This window comes from Amaranthus tricolor, chromosome 8 (genome assembly GCF_026212465.1).
Source record: "Amaranthus tricolor cultivar Red isolate AtriRed21 chromosome 8, ASM2621246v1, whole genome shotgun sequence".
Lineage (NCBI taxonomy): Eukaryota > Viridiplantae > Streptophyta > Magnoliopsida > Caryophyllales > Amaranthaceae > Amaranthus > Amaranthus tricolor.
Window position 1 is genome coordinate 6,434,446 of NC_080054.1, and position 19,553 is coordinate 6,453,998.

General features: G+C 33.2%; 1 protein-coding gene across 3 annotated transcripts; it reads right to left on the bottom strand.

Moving 5' to 3' along the window:
• Positions 1 to 303: 303 nt before the first annotated feature.
• LOC130820202 (bifunctional TH2 protein, mitochondrial-like) lies at positions 304 to 19,344 on the bottom strand. Of its 3 annotated transcripts, XM_057685481.1 has the most exons (7): positions 19,103 to 19,344; positions 17,863 to 17,971; positions 11,362 to 11,637; positions 3,724 to 4,024; positions 2,532 to 2,750; positions 1,610 to 1,803; positions 304 to 539 (listed from the first exon to the last, which is right to left on the bottom strand). In XM_057685481.1, the coding sequence occupies exons 1-7, from the start codon at positions 19,279 to 19,281 to the stop codon at positions 537 to 539; spliced, it is 1,281 nt and encodes a 426-aa protein (XP_057541464.1). In that variant the 5' UTR covers positions 19,282 to 19,344; the 3' UTR covers positions 304 to 536. The 3 variants fall into 3 exon arrangements, with proteins under 3 accessions (XP_057541464.1, XP_057541462.1, XP_057541461.1); XM_057685479.1 differs by lacking the exon at positions 304 to 539 and having other exon boundaries at positions 1,313 to 1,803; positions 2,532 to 2,618; XM_057685478.1 differs by lacking the exon at positions 304 to 539 and having other exon boundaries at positions 1,313 to 1,803.
• Positions 19,345 to 19,553: the final 209 nt, after the last annotated feature.

Genomic DNA, 19,553 nt, shown 5'->3' on the forward strand with positions numbered 1-19,553 from the left:
AAGAATGCTTCAAAAATACCAAAGCGCATTTAATAAAAGGCCAATAATTATTTAAAATTCCCAAAACACAGCCCCTCAATTTATTCCATTTCCATGTTTTTCTCCTATAGTGTCTGTCCAATTGGGATGAATAATCTGTTTTTTCCATCTCATATTTGTTCCTTATAATGGAAGATCTTTTCTTCCCCTCGGATTTGGCACTTGAAGGAGTCAAAATACCTTGTAATCTATGTGATCAAACCATGGATTTCGAGTCTACTGTTGTAAAGGATCAAGAAAATTCAGTTTGATGAGGGGGAGAACAATGTGATTACTTTACAAGTTCAGGACGGTGAACAAGCTGAAGGATACATTCAGAAAGTATTGCAATGCCATGTGGTGAATTGAGAAGTACACACAATGAATTTCCTAAGAGTTTTATGAATTTTGAGACCATTGCACATGAGAGCGATGGATCCCATCTTAGTGATGATATGCCTTTGGTGCATATGGAAAACCGAATGAATTCAGTTCTCTTTGCTCGAGATTCCACCCATTCACTGTACAAAAGAGCACAAATTTCAGATTTCACATGGACAATCTTACTGCTCAAGCATGTGAGAAACTAAAAACACATTATTCTGGTTTTTCTTGTTCATTTACGACAATGAGTATGTTTATCTGAGTTGTAATCCTTTAAAATTTAGTTAGCAAAAAAAATTTAAAGATTATAGGATAGTCATATCAAATGGAAAGTCTTACTGTTGTGTTTTTTAATTGATTTTCGTTCTTCTACAACTGATTCTGTAAATGCAACTGAGAAGGAAGTGGGAACATTACCTCGTGTAACAGTACAATTAAAGGGAGATGAAAGCTTGAGTACTTGTGAAAAGGAGAGCGCATTAGGATAGCGTAGTAGGATATATTTACTGTGTTTATCAATTAATGTATTGTTTTATTTTTATATGTATCATAAACAAAAGATAATTAAGTTTAATTCTTTTTAGTTATGAGAATTTAATTAACTATGTTCAAACTTTGTCTGTACTCTTAATTTTAGAAAAAAACAAAATACATATCGTACAAACACTTTAGAACAACTATAACTTCACTCATTCAAATGCTAAACAAGAATTCCCATAATACACAATAGATGTTGCATCAATCCGTTAAATACCTTCTCACTTCATATATATATATATATATATATATATATATATATATATATATATATATATATATATATATATATATATATATTATATATATATATATATATATATATATATATATATATATATATATATATATATATATATATATATAGGTATCATGTAGAAGGCACCTAAAAATATAATAAGATACACTTAATTGTTTATATTACAATGCAACATTGGTTATTTATATTACAATGTAAGATCGTTTATCTAAGTTATTCATCTTCAAAAGCCATAATGACTTAAGTTCCCAGCAAAATGAATGCCAAAATTTCAGCCCAGTAAGTATAAGTGTAAATAACACAAGGATTAGGATTCCATGGAGATAGAGAGGCTTGGTCAATATATTCCCTTTGCTTATCAATCAAGCCTTTAAACAATGGTGAAAATGAAACTAAGAAGTGTTTTCCTACCTTTATCAATTGTTCATTTGACTCATGAACAATTGGTATATCAGACTTGAGTAGGCAAAGCAAATCACGAACTGAATCTCCAATATATAAGCTCAACTTCTTTCCACGATTTTCAATGAATGCTTCGAGTTTATCAATGGAAGATTCAACTGATCCTTTATTTCCAGCATGCGATACTTTTCCAATCAAACCTTCTGGTAGGATGCATAATTTGCATGGTAGATACATTGTTATCATCTAAATTTTAGATTGGATATGAATTCTCTCTAATATAATACTCCCTCCAATTCAGCACTAACGGTCCATTTACTTTTTGCACTTATTCAATCCTTAATATCTCTAATTGTGTATTATTAAAAATGATGAAAAGTTGATATGAATAATCCTTGCATTGAGACGAATCAAACAAGATCTCACATCACTATGTTTTAACTTGTAGATTAATAATAAAATACAATTTAAGAATAAGAGATAAATAGTGTACAAAAAGCAAATGAGACGTTAGTGCTGAATTAGAGGGAGTATATGATCAATTTTTCTTTAAGATTTATTTGAAAAAATATATAAATATGAATTCTTGAAGTTAAAAAAAGGTATATTATAAATTAAAAATATTAATGATCAACCAAAAAACATTTAATGCGACTTGTCTCATACTTATCGAGCTTTTAATTTGTCGAACTGAATACAATATTGTAAATTATAAGAAATGAACTAAATCCAATGGTATGGTATTATTGAAATTCAAAATAAATAGGTTATTTTCAATTTGTTAATTCTTAGTAGTAATTTTATTATTTAGTGTAATTTTAGAATTAAAGCAAAAAATTATAATCTTCGGACAAATTACTTCTAATGGGCTTACATAATCACAAACATAATTTATAATAAAATACTCCATGTAGAAGCTTACATACTTTACCTTCTATCAAAGCCGATTTAATATCATCATCATTCTGACAAGCTGAAATTACATGGGCGCTTGCATTCAGATTATCCTTCTGCCAAACTTTTAATAATAAATCATTACAACCACTATCAACCTCAAATTGTCCAAACCTATCATCTTGTGAAAATGATGTTTTCTCTAATTCACAAACTAATTTAAAAGCTTCTCGTATGGCTGTGAAATTATATTCTCCTGTAAAGAATAATTGATATAATTTAATTTAAATGAAAGAAAAAGAAGTATTACTCAAATGAATTGCATTTCAAAAAGAAAGTATCATATCTTGCACTAAAATGGAATTCTCTTATTTATACCTGTCAATTTTTTATTTGATCTAAAGTTTAATCAAAAAGTAGTAATTTAAATTCTAAATATTTTGACAAGTATTCTAAAAATGAAAAAGTTGAAAAAAAAATTGGCTAAAGTTAAATATAATTAAAACCTAACTGTTTTTAAAATGTTTCTCAAATATTTCATATTTTCATATAGCTAGTAACATTTTGCATTTTTAGACAATATGTTTATCGTTAATGTTTAAAATCTGTTTATTTTTGGTTCATCATTATAGGAAATTTATCATAATAATAAATTCATTATTTTGAAAGAAAGTCAATTTAGCCAAAAAAAAAAAAGCTCTTGAACCGTTGGAAAGATTTTAACTTGGTAAAAATCTGACTGAAAAATCATCATCATCATGGTACCCATTGTATCCCGCGCATTAGAAACTATGCTCAGGGTCTGGGGAGAAAAGGCAGACAACAACCTGTACTCCATAAAGGAGGATGCTGCCGAAGAGTCTCTCGATTGAAAAAAATCATTAGAAAATGATTGCCAAAATCATTTCAACTGAAAATGATTCGAAAAACTCCCTCTTAGAAATGGTTTGGGGTTAGATTTACATAATATGACACATAAAATAACAAAGATGTTTGATCTTATAGTTTAATTTAGCTTGAGAACAATTATTTTTTGGATTTCATATATTTAAATGAATTTACATAATTTAATGCGTTATTTCTGAAATAGTAAAATTAAAAAGTGCAATAAATATTGCTTTCTGAAGTTAAGATTTGTATTAAAATTATCCCTTTCCTATATATATATATATATCTAGACATAACATTTCCTATTTAACAAAAATGTAGACATTTGAATTTTTGTTTACCTGGAGGAATTGCTCTTAGAAGTTCATTAGCTATGAGTTTCTCATGAACTTTAAGTATTTCCAAGTCACAAGATGACTTAGTAAGACAAAGGTCAAAATCTGAAACTAATGACCACTTCAATCCTTGAAGTTGCTTCCAAAGAGGAACCACAACCTCTTGACCAACAATTTCTTGAGCTAAAAAGAACTGTGTTTCATGTTCCAATCCCTTTTTGTAGTACTCCTCTATTTTGTCCAACTCTTCTTCGGGTAATCCAACACTTAGCTTATCAATAAAATACTCCATACTTTTAACACTTTTCTATATTTCAAAACAATCATATAATGTTAGTTGCTTAACAAGCAAGAGACAATGTAATAAGAGTCACAAACAAATGCAATTTTTCTATAATGAGTACATCCTATACATCAATTTTATTTTGAAAGAGAAAAAAATAGTCTCAAAAAATGTAAAATAATTATATTTATTTGTAAAGGTTTAATTTATTGTATAAAGTATGTTTATATATTTTTATATATTCTTTCTTTTAATCATGTCCATAATTTGATCTTTTGGTACATTTCATTAATACATCTCTTTAATATCATTGTGCTTGGTAAATTCTCCTGACTCTTTAATTTTGTATCACAAAATTATATAATTTTGTATCACAAAAGTATATGTAAGAGTTTTCTAATTATATGATGCAATGTCAAATTAATGGATGTATTGATGTTAGTTGCTGTTATGAATGGTAGTGTGTGACTTGATTGCACATTAAAGGGTTGAATTCATGAGTGTGACTCTTGGATGGTGGTAACTAAATGGGTGTAATTATGTGTGGAGTAATCATGAAGAATTATGGGTGTTAATGAAGATTAATGAAGAAAATGAAAGGGTTTGATTTATGTATGCTCGATCAAGATTATGACAGAAGAATCTGTAAGGTCGCTCGACCCACTCGCTCGACCGAGCGAGCCATTTTGGTGGGTCGAGCGGTCAGACAGAATGGCCCAGTTTTGGCTGATACTCGCTCGACCGAGCCGCTCGATCGAGCGAGCTCTCTGATCCGGTCGAGCGGATTCTCTGATATGCATGGGATGCTTGTTTTCGACCTTTCAAATCCTTAGAGTTATTTCATAGTATTCATTACTCAATATTAACTATGTATTCAAGTGTGCTATTCATATTCATGTACCTAGTACTATAAATAGAGCTCTCATACTCACACATTAAAGACATCAAACACAACCCCTAAGCCAAACACATAGCCTTTTGTTTGTTATCTCTTTCTCAATTGTAATTCTTCATTAAGAAGTGTTGTTTGTATTCTTTTGATATAATATAAACAGAAACTATACACCACGAAGGACGTAGCCATCATTGGGTGAACCTCCTTAAATCTTTGTGTCCTTTTTAGTTACATTGTCAAACTTTGTTTTGTTCGTTGTTGTTTGTTCTTAGCATCGTAACGGTTTTGGCAAACGTTTTCAATTGGTATCAGAGCCAAGTTGTTTCTTACGGTGTTTTAAGAAATTATTATTTGAGAATCATGACTACAATGAAGCTCGACATTGAGAAGTTTGATAGAAATGTAAATTTTGGCTTATGGCAAGTCAAAATGAGAGCCATTTTGATCCAAAATGGTGTGCATAAGGCCATTGATGGTGTAGATAAGATGCCGGAAGGAATGTCCACATCGAGATGGGAAGAGATAGACACTAAGGCATTATCGGCAATTCAATTATGCCTTTCCAATGAAGTTCTAAGAGAGTTTGTTAAAGAAACAACAACCAAGAGTATATGGGAGAAGTTGGAATCACTCTACATGGCCAAGAGTGTTACCAATAGGCTACTTTTGAAAAGTAGACTCTATGATTTACGCTTGGAAGAAGGTATACCTTTGAAACCTCACTTAGATGAGTTTTATTCCATTGTTATGGATTTGCAAAACATTGATGTCAATCTTGATGATGAAGACTTGGCAATTTATTTTTTATGTTCTCTACCCCCTTCTTATAAAAATTTTAGAGAAACTCTACTTTATGGTAGAGATAATTTGAGTAGTGATGATGTGAAGAGTGCCTTAACACAAAGGGACCTTATTGATTCACAATTATCACAAAAGTCACAAAGCAATGCTAGTGATGGTTTGTTTGTGAGAGGGAGGTCACAAGAGAAAGGTTCCATTAGTGGAAGTGGAAACAAGGGTAAAGGGAGGTCCAAGTCCATTAGGCCAAATAAAAATAAAATTTGTAATTATTGCAAGCTTAAGGGCCATATCAAGAAAGATTGTTGGAAGTTAAAAAAGAAAAATGAAGAGGAGGCTAGGGAAGGAACTAGTAATGCTAATGCTAGTTATGTGAATGATAGTGATGATGGTGATGTTCTTGTTGCCACACATGGGTACAAAGATAATGATGAGTGGATTCTTGACTGGGGGTGCACATTCCATATGACTCCCAACAAAACTTTCTTCCATACTTTTGGAAGTGTTGATGGGGGAAATGTTACCATGGGAAACAACACTACTTGTAAGGTTGTTGGGATTGGGAGCATTAGAGTGAAGATGTTTGATGGGATTGTGAGGACCTTAACCGATGTAAGGTATGCCCCGGGGCAGAAAAAGAATCTTTTGTCTTTGGGTACTCTAGATAAGATCGGGTGTAGAATCACTTGTGAAGGTGGAGTTATGAAAGTTTCTAAAGGCTCACTAGTTGTGATGGAGGGTAGGTTGAATGGGAGTTTGTATGCTCTTCAAGGTTCAACCATTCTTGGCTCAGCAAATGTATCCACAAACACAATGTCCGATCATGACACCAAACTTTGGCATTTGAGGCTTGGTCACATGGGCGAAAGAGGTATGTTTGAACTCTCTAAACAAGGTTTATTTGATGGGAAGAAATTTGGGAACCTTGGTTTTTGTGAACATTGTATTTATGGGAAACACAAGAGAGTTAGTTTCAAACCCGCCGTTCACAACACTAAGGGAATTTTAGATTATGTCCATTCCGATTTGTGGGGGCCTTCTCGAATGCCCTCCCTTAGTGGTTGTAGTTACATGTTGACCTTTATTGATGATTTCTCTAGGAAAGTTTGGTGTTATTTTATAAAACATAAAAATGAAGTGTTTGATGTCTTCTTGGAATGGAAGAAGATGATTGAAAAGAAAACCAGTAGGAGCATCAAGACCTTAAGAACCGACAATGGTCTTGAATTTGTTGATAATAAATTTCTCAAATATTGTTCTAATGAAGGTATTGTTAGACATAGAACTTGTGCAGGTCGTCCTCAACAAAATGGTGTTGCGGAGAGGATGAATAAAACATTATTGGAAAGAGCTAGATGCATGCTAAAACAAGCTAATTTGGGGAAGCAATTTTGGGCCGAAGCGGTGGCTACGGCATGTTATTTGATCAACCGTTCACCTCATACCGCCTTGAAATTCAAGTCACCACAAGAAGTGTGGTACAACACTCCGGTAAACTATTCTAGTCTTAGGATTTTTGGTTGTCCAGTTTATATTCATGTAAATGATGGTAAGTTAGAACCTAGGGCTAGAAAAGGTATTTTTGTGGGATATGGAGTGGGTGTAAAGGGGTATAGGGTGTGGTGTAATGAGTCAAAGAAAATAATTGTTTTTAGAGATGTTGTTTTTGATGAAAATAGCATGCTTGTATCTAGTGTTGAAAAATCTTTTGATAATGATGTAAATGATGATGCACAAGTGGAGGTTCAACCTTCTAATATTGATGATGAGAAAAATTATGATGATGTTCAACAAAGGTCCCCTCCTTTGTCCACAACTAGGCAAAGAAGGAAGATCGTGGCTCCAAGGAGGTATATTGAAGAGTGTGATTATGTGGTTTATGCTCTCAACATTGCTAGCGAAGTCAAAGGGTTAAATGAACCAAGTACGTACAAGGAGGCTATGGCCTCAAATGACTCAAGCAAGTGGTTGATTGCTATGAAACAAGAGATGAAGTCTCTTGCAAAGAATGGAACTTGGGATATCATTGTTGCACCAAAGGAAAAGAAAATTGTGGGGTGCAGGTGGATATTCAAGAGGAAGGAGGGTCCTTCTAGTGATACTCCTCCTATCTACAAAGCAAGGGTAGTTGCAAAGGGATACTCTCAAATTGAGGGTGTTGATTTTCATGAGGTTTTCTCACCGGTGGTGAAACACTCTTCTATAAGGGCATTGCTTGCTTTGGTGGCGATGGAGGATTTGGAGTTACATCAATTGGATGTAAAAACGGCTTTTCTTCACGGTGAGCTTGAAGAAGAAATCCTTATGAAGCAACCGGAAGGTTTTGAGGTAGCCGGTAAGGAGAATCATGTGTGTAGATTGAAGAGGTCATTGTATGGGTTGAAGCAATCTCCAAGGCAATGGTACAAAAGGTTTGATTCCTTTATGATTTCACATGATTTTATTAGAAGTTCTTATGATAGTTGTGTCTATTTTAAGAAGTTTGAAGATGGTTCTTTATTATATTTGCTCTTATATGTTGATGACATGCTAGTAGCATGTAGTTCTTTGTTTAAGGTGGAGAACTTGAAAGAGTTGCTTTAAAGTGAATTTGATATGAAAGATCTTGGTGAAGCCAAGAAGATTCTTGGGATGGAGATTTTGAGAGATCGGGCTAAGGGTATTCTATACCTTAGTCAAAGGAAATACATTGAGAAAGTTGTGCAACGTTTCTCTATGAATGATGCTAAAGGTGTGTCTACTCCTCTTGCTTCTCATTTCAAATTGTCCAAGAATTTGTGTCCACAAACAAAGGCGGAAGAAGAGCAAATGGTAAGAATTCCGTACACTAGTGCCGTTGGTAGCGTTATGTATGCTATGGTATGTTCTAGACCCGACATTGCTCATGCGGTGAGTTTGGTGAGTAGATATATGTCTAATCCGGGGAAGGGACATTGGGAGGCGCTAAAGTGGTTATTGAGGTATTTGAAAGATACTTCTAATGTTTGTATCATGTATGGGAAGAATGCAAGTGAGCTAACCGGGTTTTGTGACTCGGATTATGGTGGTGATCTAGATAATAGAAAGTCCACAAGTGGGTTTGTGTTTACTTTGGGTGGTTCGGCGATAAGTTGGCAATCATCGCTGCAAGATGTGGTTGCTCTCTCTACAACCGAAGCGGAGTACATAGCCGTGGCCGAGTCATTCAAAGAGGCAAAGTGGCTTAAAGGTCTTGTTGGTGAAATGTGCAATAAGGTGTGTGGGGTAAGTGTGCATTGTGATAGTCAAAGTGCAATTCATTTGGCTAGAAATCAAAATACATTTCATAGAAGGTCCAAGCACATTGATATTAAGTATAATTTCAACCGGGATGAAGTTGAGCACAAAAGGGTGTTATTGAAGAAGATTGACTCTACGGAAAATCCGGCCGACATGATGACAAAGTCATTACCTACTACCAAGTTTGAATTATGTGTTGACTTGGTAGGGTTAGCTCCTTGCTTGAAATAATGCCCTCTTGGGCATTTTGAGGTGTGTATGTTTTTGATTATGAAGTGGATTGATAAATGTTTTGACTTGGGTGAACTCAAGTCAAGGTGGAGATTGTTATGAATGCTAGTGTGTGACTTGAGTGCACATTAAAGGGTTGAATTCATGAGTGTGACTCTTGGATGGTGGTAACTAAATGGGTGTAATTATGTGTGGAGTAATCATGAAGAATTATGGGTGTTAATGAAGATTAATGAAGAAAATGAAAGGGTTTGATTTATGTATGCTCGATCAAGATTTTGACAGAAGAATCTGTAAGGTCGCTCGACCCACTCGCTCGACCGAGCGAGCCATTTTGGTGGGTCGAGCGGTCAGACAGAATGCCCCAGTTTTGGCTGATACTCGCTCGACCGAGCGAGCTCTCTGATCCGGTCGAGCGGATTCTCTGATATGCATGGGATGCTTGTTTTCGACCTTTCAAATACTTAGAGTTATTTCATAGTATTCATTACTCAATATTAACTATGTATTCAAGTGAGCTATTCATATTCATGTACCTAGTACTATAAATAGAGCTCTCATACTCACACATCAAAGACATCAAATACAACCTCTAAGCCAAACACATAGCCTTTTGTTTGTTATCTCTTTCTCAATTGTAATTCTTCATTAAGAAGTGTTGTTTGTATTCTTTTGATATAATATAAACAGAAACTACACACCACGGAGGACGTAGCCATCATTGGGTGAACCTCCTTAAATCTTTGTGTCCTTTTTAGTTACATTGTCAAACTTTGTTTTGTTCGTTGTTGTTTGTTCTTAGCATCGTAACAGTTTTGGCAAACGTTTTCAGTTGCTTTACCTCACTGTCTTAACTTTTATATTGTTTCCACTTGATAGGTAGGCACAATATAAGTATAAATGAAAGTAAATTGTATGAGAACGATTTTCAAATTATATTTATGACATAATTAGAGGTGTTCATTCGGGGTGATCGGGTCGGTTTCGAACGGATGTTACACGATTTGGTTGTATCGGATCGGTTATATTTCGGATGCGTGTTGCGACGGGTCATACTCGGGTTAGGTCGGTTAGCCACGGTTCGGTTGAAGATCGGTTATTCGAGCTATCGGTTTAGTATCAGGTCGATGTCGGTTAAAGTTTGTGTTGAGTTTTAATCGGTCTCGGATTGTCATCGGTTAATAATTGGTTCGGTTTTACCTGGTACAGATCGAATTCGGGTATTTTTCCAGTAGAATTCGGCTACGAATTGCGAATTACTAATTACTATTGATCGAATCAGTATCAAATTAAGTTGTCAGTCATGTTTTTATTGATGATAAGGTTCCTTTACTTAAAGCAAAATAGTGAAAATGCAAATCAATTAGTGATCATTATTACATTGTTACTTTTACTTGTTTGACCGGAAATTAAAATTATAAAGTTCTATCAATTTTCATCTAATTCGATTAAAAGTAGATAAATAAACATTGACCATTGATTATTAACTCTAAATATATGAAACCATATATTTAAAAAATTTATTTTATTAAAATATTTATGACTTTATTAGAATAACTAATAGATGATTGAATATGAGTCAACCATACTTCTATGTAAAAAATTGGTTCGGGTTTACAGCAGTTCGATCTAAACTTCATTTGGGTTAACTCGGTTTTAGCCGGATCGAATTCGGTTTTGAGCATGATTCGGGTCGGTCATTATTAGGTTCGGGTAATCTCGGTTAATAATTATGTGTCGGTTAGAAAAATCGGTTATAGCTCGGGTTCAGTTTTCTCATTTTCGGTTATCAACCGGTTCGTATATAGCTTCAAGTCGGGTAATGTCGGTTCGATAAACCCAAAAAAATACATTTTCAGGTCGGTTTACTTTCGGTTTCGAATCAGATTTTCGGGGTCGGGTCACTGTTGAACAGCTCTAGACATAATAATGAGTGTCTATGAGAAATGGATGTTAGCCACTAAAACCTGCTAGAAAAACAACCATGTAAATATCTAATAAGTATTATAAGGTTCAAAATTAGTTGTCGCGTATCTATCTAAAAAAATTTGAATTAAAAAGTAAGAAGCTGATAAAAGAAAATTTCAAATAAAAAACTAACTAAAAAGTTACCAATATGTTGCCTAAACATGAACAAAATTACAAGAAATAATGAATTTGAAACAGCAAAGACAAAAACCTGATTGAAAATTTGAAAGTATCTCTTCTGTAATTTCATAGCTTTAGATGTATTTTCTTCAATCCATCTCTTGTATTTGTTATTTTCAAGTTGTTCTGCGCTCAAAGCATTCTTAACTTCCCAACCCAAATAAGTATATATCTTATTGCATGGTGTCATTGCTGCAAATGTATAGACTGTAATTTTTGTTCTTGCTGCTTTTAGCAAGAAATCAATATACTTTATTGTTGCTTCATTCTTGGGAACACTACCTGGCTTATACTTTAAGCCCAATTCCTGCAATATTCACGTAAGAAATCATAATTCATAATTTAGTCAAATTGTTCTTAGAAGTAATATGTGAAGGAGTTGTTCAATGTAAGTTAGAATATGTTATAATTAGATAATAGTGATATTATAGTATCTAAAATTATTTTTTAGAAATTAAATAATAAAATTGGACAATAACTAAAATTTCCTATTTCAAAAGAACACTCTTAAGTATATTGTACGACCAATATGGATTCCGGTGCCGGATCCGTTCCTGATACGCCGGAGTGCATATGGGTACGTCACACTTCACATTGTCCTTCATTCGCAAATCGTCATTGTAGCTTTGTTTTTTTTCTTCTATTTTTTCTTTTATTTTAGGGATGGCTTTCGAAGAAGGAAGAGATTGAAACAATTACAAAGAAAAAAAGAAAAAAAAAACGAAGATGAAAGGAAGAGGTTGTACAACTACATAAGGAAAATAATCAGACTTTCTGTTTTACAAGTCACAATTTACCAAGCTTCTCAATACTAGGGATGGCAATGGGTACTGGATCCGGATCCTGTTAAATTTCACGGGTCCGGATCCGGATCTGGGAAAAATACCCAGACCCGGACCCGCGGATCTAGAGGACCCGTTTTTTTTTTTTCTTTTTTTTTTTTTTTATATCAGTTCAGATGCCAAACTTTAATTTTTTTTAATTTTTTAATTTGGAAATCTCCTTGGCCTCTACATGGCAAACTCATGTCGTGCAAATGCCCGTATTCTGACATTCTCGCTTGGTACTAAACTGCCAAACTTTATGATCGGGGAGTTTTTAAAATACCCTCTGGATATACAAGCCAAGACCATGAACATTTGGGATCACTCTGATGTATTTTGCTATGTATAGTAATGTATGATTGATTGCAAAGGTCACTTATATGTTCCTGACATAACGAATTTTTAGTGTTGCTCTAAAAATAAGCAGTGATGAAATGGATTGAATGTTGCAGGTCCGATATCTGGTCCAAAAGAAGCAGAGTTCATACGGAAGAGAACCAAGGGAGTTCATGGCTTCTATGAGGCATCCAGCATGGAAAGACTACCCGTCGAGGAGGCTATAACGAGCACGGTAAAACAATATAAATTAATCTCGCTGAACTGAAGTCTGAAACTCACTTGGTTGCCAGACTTGCTTTCTTTTATTAGTCCAATGTTTGTGACAGACAGAAACTAGCAATAATAAAGGGAGTGCTATCTATGGAAAAAAAAATTTATTGCAATCTAAACACATTTAAAAAAAAAAATTAAAACAGGACCCGTTTTGGATCCGGATCCGGTACTAGATCCGCAGTATCCGCGGATCCGGATCTGGTTCTTGCAAAACTGGACCCGCGGATCCGGGTCCGGATCTGGATCCTGCTCTTAAAAACGGATCTGGACCCGGGTCGACCTGGACTCGATCCAGATCCGACCCGTTGCCATCCCTACTTCTCACAACAGCTACTTGTTTAAAATCTTTTTCTTACCTTTTTTACTTTACCACTGTTTTTTACTTTTTTTTTTCACTTTTTGTTACTTTTGTACATAATGCCTAAAATGAATCTTATATAGTACATTTTCTTTACCTTTTCCTTATCTTTACTATTTCTTTAATATATTATTATTGTTTTAGACTTAATGAAACATTTATTTTTTGTTTATCTTAATTTTGAGCATAATGAAAAACTTAAATTTTATTGATTATTAACATTTTAGACAATTTTAATTCTTTTTATGCTATATGATTTTTTTAAAACTATTTTATCGCATCCCGTACCATGTCAATTATCACGATGGTGTCCCCATATCTTAGAATTCGAAAATTGTCATACTGGATCCTAGAATCTACACCCGTATCCGATATCCGTACTCGAGTCCAAATAATATAGGTATATTGAATACTATTGCACTAGGTTATATAATTAAGACATTAGTATTCCAATACACACACACAATGGTTTTGATGGTGAAAATTGGAAAATACTAATCTATTCATTTCATTATTAATATTTTTTTCATAAATGTCAAAGACAGAATCATACATCATTTTCGTACTCGCATATGTGGGGAAATTGAATATACATGTGTCACAAGGGGCTCACTTATTCACTTAGTAAAAAAACGTGTGACATTGTTGTCAATGACTAACGATTGCACTAGCTCAGCCCTAAAAATGTGTCTAAGTATGAAGAGCTCTAAGGCTTATCTTGAAGAGCAAAAGAATCAACTAAAAGACTAGAAATGTGTTTTTCTGAAATGCTTTGTTATGATTGAATGCTTTGTAAACAACTTGAGTGAGTTACAAATAAGAGAGTTGGCGTATTTATAGTAATGGTCAAGCCCCTTATGAACCTAAAAAGGTCCACATGTTATCTACAAGGTTCACTCTAGAGAATTCTTGGACATCCTCTATCCTAGGCCTTTCAACATGCTTCTACATAACTCTATAAGTATGTACAATCCTCTACACATTTCTAGTTGGTACAAGAAAGTTTAGAAGCACTTTGATCCCTCTGAAGTGCTTTTAGTTATGCAAAATGTGATGTCGATGAGTTGAGCCGTGTCACTCTCTCCCAACTGAATGTTGCATTGTCCTTGATGCTTTAGCGACTTTGAATTCTACGTTGAGCTTTGTAAATTTCCACAACTAAGCACTTAATTGTTTCCTAACTAGTCTCACTCATTAGTACCCCTCTCCATTTCACCAAGTATTCCTTTGTGGTTGCGCCATTTCTTTTGCATATGATTCTCTTAGAGAGTATCTTCTCGAAAATCTTCTCGTATTGGTCATATAAGCTCGCTGGAGCACAAATGGATATATTTTTATCTTCTTGGATGGGGTTCTATTTTGTGGTTTTAGCAAGCTTACACGAAACACAAGATGAGTTGTGAGTATGTCTCAAGTAAATCTAGCTTATACGCCACACAGCCTACTTTCTAGATGATTGTGAATTGACCCTCATATCTTCACATAAGTTCCTTGTGTAATCCTCATATATGCCTATACAGTCACTAGTACTTAATCTCCTTCTACAAACTCCCAATGGGTGCACTTTTTATCGGCCTATTATAGAATTTGCCTTATTTGCTTACTCCTACCAATTCTTGGTAATCTTATATGTTGCTGGGCTATGGCCCTTATAGCCTCCAACAATATCTTTTTAGTGTTAATGGTTGGAAACCAAGGACAATCTGTGATTAGCTCTCTCCCATGTTCTTACTCTTCATAAGGTTATAGAAGAACTGGAAAATGTCGTAGAGTATTGCCCAATCCTTCTAGTTTGCTGCCATATAGTGACAAGCGTAGATCTTTAATATATTTTTTATATGCTCCGTCTGTCCGTCTATTTGTGGATGCATTATTGTTGATGTCTTTAGCTTTGTCTCCATCAGATGTAATAGTTCCTGCCAAAACCTCCTGGTGAACCTTGAATCTCTCTCGCTTATTATTGATGTAGGCAGGCCCCAATATTTAACAACATGCTTCATGAAGACTTTGGCGGTGACATTAGGCATACATTCTTTTGGTGCTGGGAATACTTTGAATTTCGATCCACAATGACTAGAATGTTGGTACAACATTTCGAAAGTGGCAGGATTACTATGAAATCCATCGAAACGTTATCCCATATGCATTTCGATATAGGTAATGGAGAAAGTAAGCCATACATGTAGTGTTACTCCACCTTGTCTTGTTTGCAAACTGGAAATGTTTGGACATGAAGCTCCACGCCCTCTCGCATACGCGACTAGTAAAAAAGCTCTTGCACCATTGGTAAGGTACGAGGTGTTCCCAGATGTTTAGCATAAGGAGTGTAATGACACTCTCACAAAATTTCCCTTCTTAAATTATCCCATGCTAGAATGAACGGTCGATTCCCTTTTGCATATAAAGCTCTATCTTCGACCCAAAGTGCGCCGTCTTTCTTCACTTGTAGGCTTTTTGAACTCATGTGCTTATGCGTTATGGTTCAAGCCCTCTTTTATGAAATTGAACAAGTTACCTTCGGGAATACTTGCTAAGGGTGCCAACTATACTTACCGGCTCAAATGATCAGCTATCTCGTTAGTTTTATCGGTACTGTATTCTAGCTCATGTTTAAATTCTACCAAATAGTCCAACCATTTTCTTGCTTGAAAGTTTTTGTTGGCTTTGGAGGTGGCTCACAACTCTAGTGTTAGTCTTGATTTTGAATGGGGTGGCTACTTTTAAATAATGCTCCTATAGAGAATGCACAATTACCAGCATTTCTTTATCATGAGTTGACCATCATTTTTATGTTTCACTGAGCTTTTGAATTTCAATTAAATTATATTGTTATAATGAAGGTGTAATGGCTCATTTTAAGGAACCCATATCTCACCAGACGTCCAAGCACGCACTTAGATAATATCACCTCTTTCTAGAAATCATTGAGAGAAGGGATGTTAACGTTTTCAAGGTCCATACTGAAGTGAACATTGCAAATCCGTTGACTAAACCTCTTCCTCGAACCAAGAATGAAAGGTATACTCGATCTATGAGATTAAAACGTGTAGGATAATGGATTTAATTATTGACTTTTATGTTTGCAATTGTAATGATGTTGAAAATGTTTTAATGTTTATCAACAAAGTTGTTTCTTATTTAATCTTGATTAGAATTAAATAAAATATCGAAATAGTTTGTATATTTCATCATAGGACTGCCAAAATTATTTTGTTATTTGGAATCCTATATGGTGAATAAAAAAAAACACAAACTATATGAATGTTTAAGTCTAAATTATTAAATTGGACATAAGTGTTTTATTGGAGACTAGAAAATGATTAATTGATAACAATGATGTCTGGGATACTTGATGAGCTAGAATTGTAAAATGTATGGTCATGCTCAAGTGATTAAAGAGTTAATCATTGTTTTTTCAATTTGTAATCGCAGATCAAGAAATAGAATTCGGAGAAGCATCATGTGTAACAATGATTGATAACATGTTGTCAAATTGTAGCATCAAGCAACTTAAGAAATTTTACAATATCCACTTTGTCTAATAACAAGTGGGAGATTGAAGGAATTTTCCTATTTCGACAATTACTAAATATAATTTTGAATATTTTATTAAAATAATAATATTGCTATTTTAATAATTAATATTTACTTGCTTGAGAATAAATAATATTATTGCTCCAATAAGATTTGTTAATAATTAAAATCTAAAATATGCTATTCCTAGAAGGTCCTATATAAGTAAATTATATTGGTCATAAATTATTATTGGACTAAGCTATAATTAGGACATCATTATTCCAGAAATTATATTATATAGAGGGTTTAGGCTTTTGTTGGTGTAAAATGAAAATCTGAAATCTATTCATTCCACAATTATTACTTCTCCGGTAAAAAGAGTGAATCAAATTTCTTTCTACTAGCATACGTGGGATTATTCAATATATATGGATTATTTACGGCCTACAAGAAATTGAGGTGTTCATTCGGATTGAATCGGATTCGATTTCAATTTCGAATAAATATCTAATCATAAAATCTTTTTGAACGGGAGTGCAATTCAAGTTTTAAATTGGTGTTACATATTTACATGAAATGATTGATAGACATATAATACTTGAAAGTATTTATTCCCTACGATTAATCAAGTCACACATTGCAATTCGCTTACTACTTTTATAATTTATAATATAATATGCTTGTCATCTTCTAATTGAGTGTTAGATAATAAATTCCGTTATCACAGTGGATCAATAAAATTCTACAAAACGTTGTACACTTGTACTTAAACATTTACAATCTTATCTTTTTAATTTTATATGTTACAAGGATATTGTCCGTTACTCGGTTAAAGTTTTATAATTTAGACATATTTGAGAAATAATAAATTTATTGGGGAAATTTTTTAAAGTAATATTGAATTTTTGTGAAACTTCAGTGATAGTATTTTTATATGACTTTTTTACATGGTAGCATTTAATTTATACTTTATTTAACTATCGTAGTATTTTCCCTTCGATTTTTATCAATTTCCGTTTAATTTACCATTTTAACATTTATAGCCTTATAAAGTGTTAGTTGTTGTCTTTATAATTTGCCATAAATCATTTTTATACTTTTATATGTTTAATTCACCATTTTCACGTTTAATTCACCACATCTCTCAAATATTATAACAATTTTTATGCCTTATATGTGTACTTGTGTCATAAGATGGAATTAGGAGCTAGCAGATTCCAACCTCGAAGAAAGAAGAACATGTTTGGATGTATAAGATGGAATAGTCTCCTAATTTTTGGAGTTTTTCTTTACTCTCTGCATCTGCTGCATACTCTTCAGCTATATATGCCCTGACCAAACAACAATTAATCAATCAAAGAGTATTAATGGAAGCTAGCCTAAATTACTAGCTAAGCTAGTTCACAGAGATGATTCGGAACACGTATATATTATTTACCTCCAATACAATTTCTTGGTAAATGACTTTTGTAATGGTTATATCACTAGTTTTTTTATTTTTGATATATTCGTTTGTTGGTATAATTTTTCTTTAATAAACATTGAATACCTTTACATATGGTTTGTTATCGTTATTTTCCTTTAATTATCACTCTTACCTCCTTTTTTACTTTTATCTTTATGTTTAGTTATTTATACGTATTTCTATTTATTCTATTTGTAAGTTGCAGGTTTCTTTCTCTGAAGATCTTTCTCGAGCCGAGAAACTCTTTGACCGCACTCTCCTCTATGGATATGAGCTGTCATCTTTCTTCCCTCCCAAACTTTGACCATAGTTTTCCATAAGCGAAATAAACCGAATATAATAATGATGATGAAACATTGAATACCTAATTGTACGAAACATCATTTAATTACCAAATACCTTCAAGTGGTTAAACCAAACACCTTTTGTTGCTATAGTTTAATTGGACTCCAAAATTTAAAAGAAAAATTAAAAATAATTACTACTCTATATAATATAGCCCCTTAATTCCTTAATGAAGCTCCACAAGTACGTAAAATGAGAATTAAGAAAAAATAGAATTTTTTAAATGCTCTGTATATAATTTTATTAAATAATAAATTTGAAGGAAAAAAATTGGGAACTATAAATATTAACAAATATAAATAAAAAGTTAGTAGAAAATATATGAGGATTAAAACAAATTTAAAAATATTTTTCTAAAGTTAGTGGGAAACAAGTGGTGACCATAAGAAATATAAAAATGTTACATTGAAGTTAATAGAAGATATGCGGGACCATAAACATTATTCAAATATTAAAATGAGAATAAACAAAATTATTTAGTCCAAAATTTATAATATAAGCAGAAAGTTATAATTTGTTGGAACAATAAATACAATACTCCGAAATAGCAAAAGGAAATTTCTTCTACGAAATATATGGTGCATAACATAAATTGGTTCAACAAAATATTCACACCATATTTTGTTACATAATTTTAATGGTTGATACTTACGCTTGAGCGTAGGCGGTGAGGTAATGAATATCTTGATAGAGATAAGCTTCAAAAGTGTGAACAGGAAGATTACCAGCGGCTAAAGAGATAATAAAAGGAGTATATTGTGATAATATTGCTTGCTTTTTGTGTTTCTCCCATAATTGTTTAGAGAAGCTCTCACTCTGACTGTCAACCATTTTTATAAATTTTGTAGTATTTTGTGTTTCTATGAGTTTTGATCATATAAACACGCACGTACGTATTTATGCGCATTAAATGCTGATATATAGAAAGAAAAGGCGTAGGAATCCAATTATTATGTAGGGCTCTTCCCTTTTGGAAGATTAAGAATAGCCACTGTCCACGTACCAACTACATTTGGCATCCACTTCGGATAATTTCCATCTTAGATTGTTTCTGATTTAACAGGAATATATTCCTATCAATTTGGGCTTAACTTTTATGTGTT

What these genes read in the sequence shown, in the direction of transcription:
- LOC130820202 (XM_057685478.1), bottom strand. Translation starts at nt 19,281, where the DNA reads ATGGTTGACAGTCAGAGTGAGAGCTTCTCTAAACAATTATGGGAGAAA. An exon ending in CTCACCGCCTACGCTCAAGC is followed by an intron (nt 17,972 to 19,102) that starts GTAAGTATCAAC and finishes TTGTTTGGTCAG; the next exon opens with GGCATATATAGCTGAAGAGT. An exon ending in TCTAAGAGCAATTCCTCCAG is followed by an intron (nt 2,751 to 3,723) that starts GTAAACAAAAAT and finishes TATTCTTTACAG; the next exon opens with GAGAATATAATTTCACAGCC.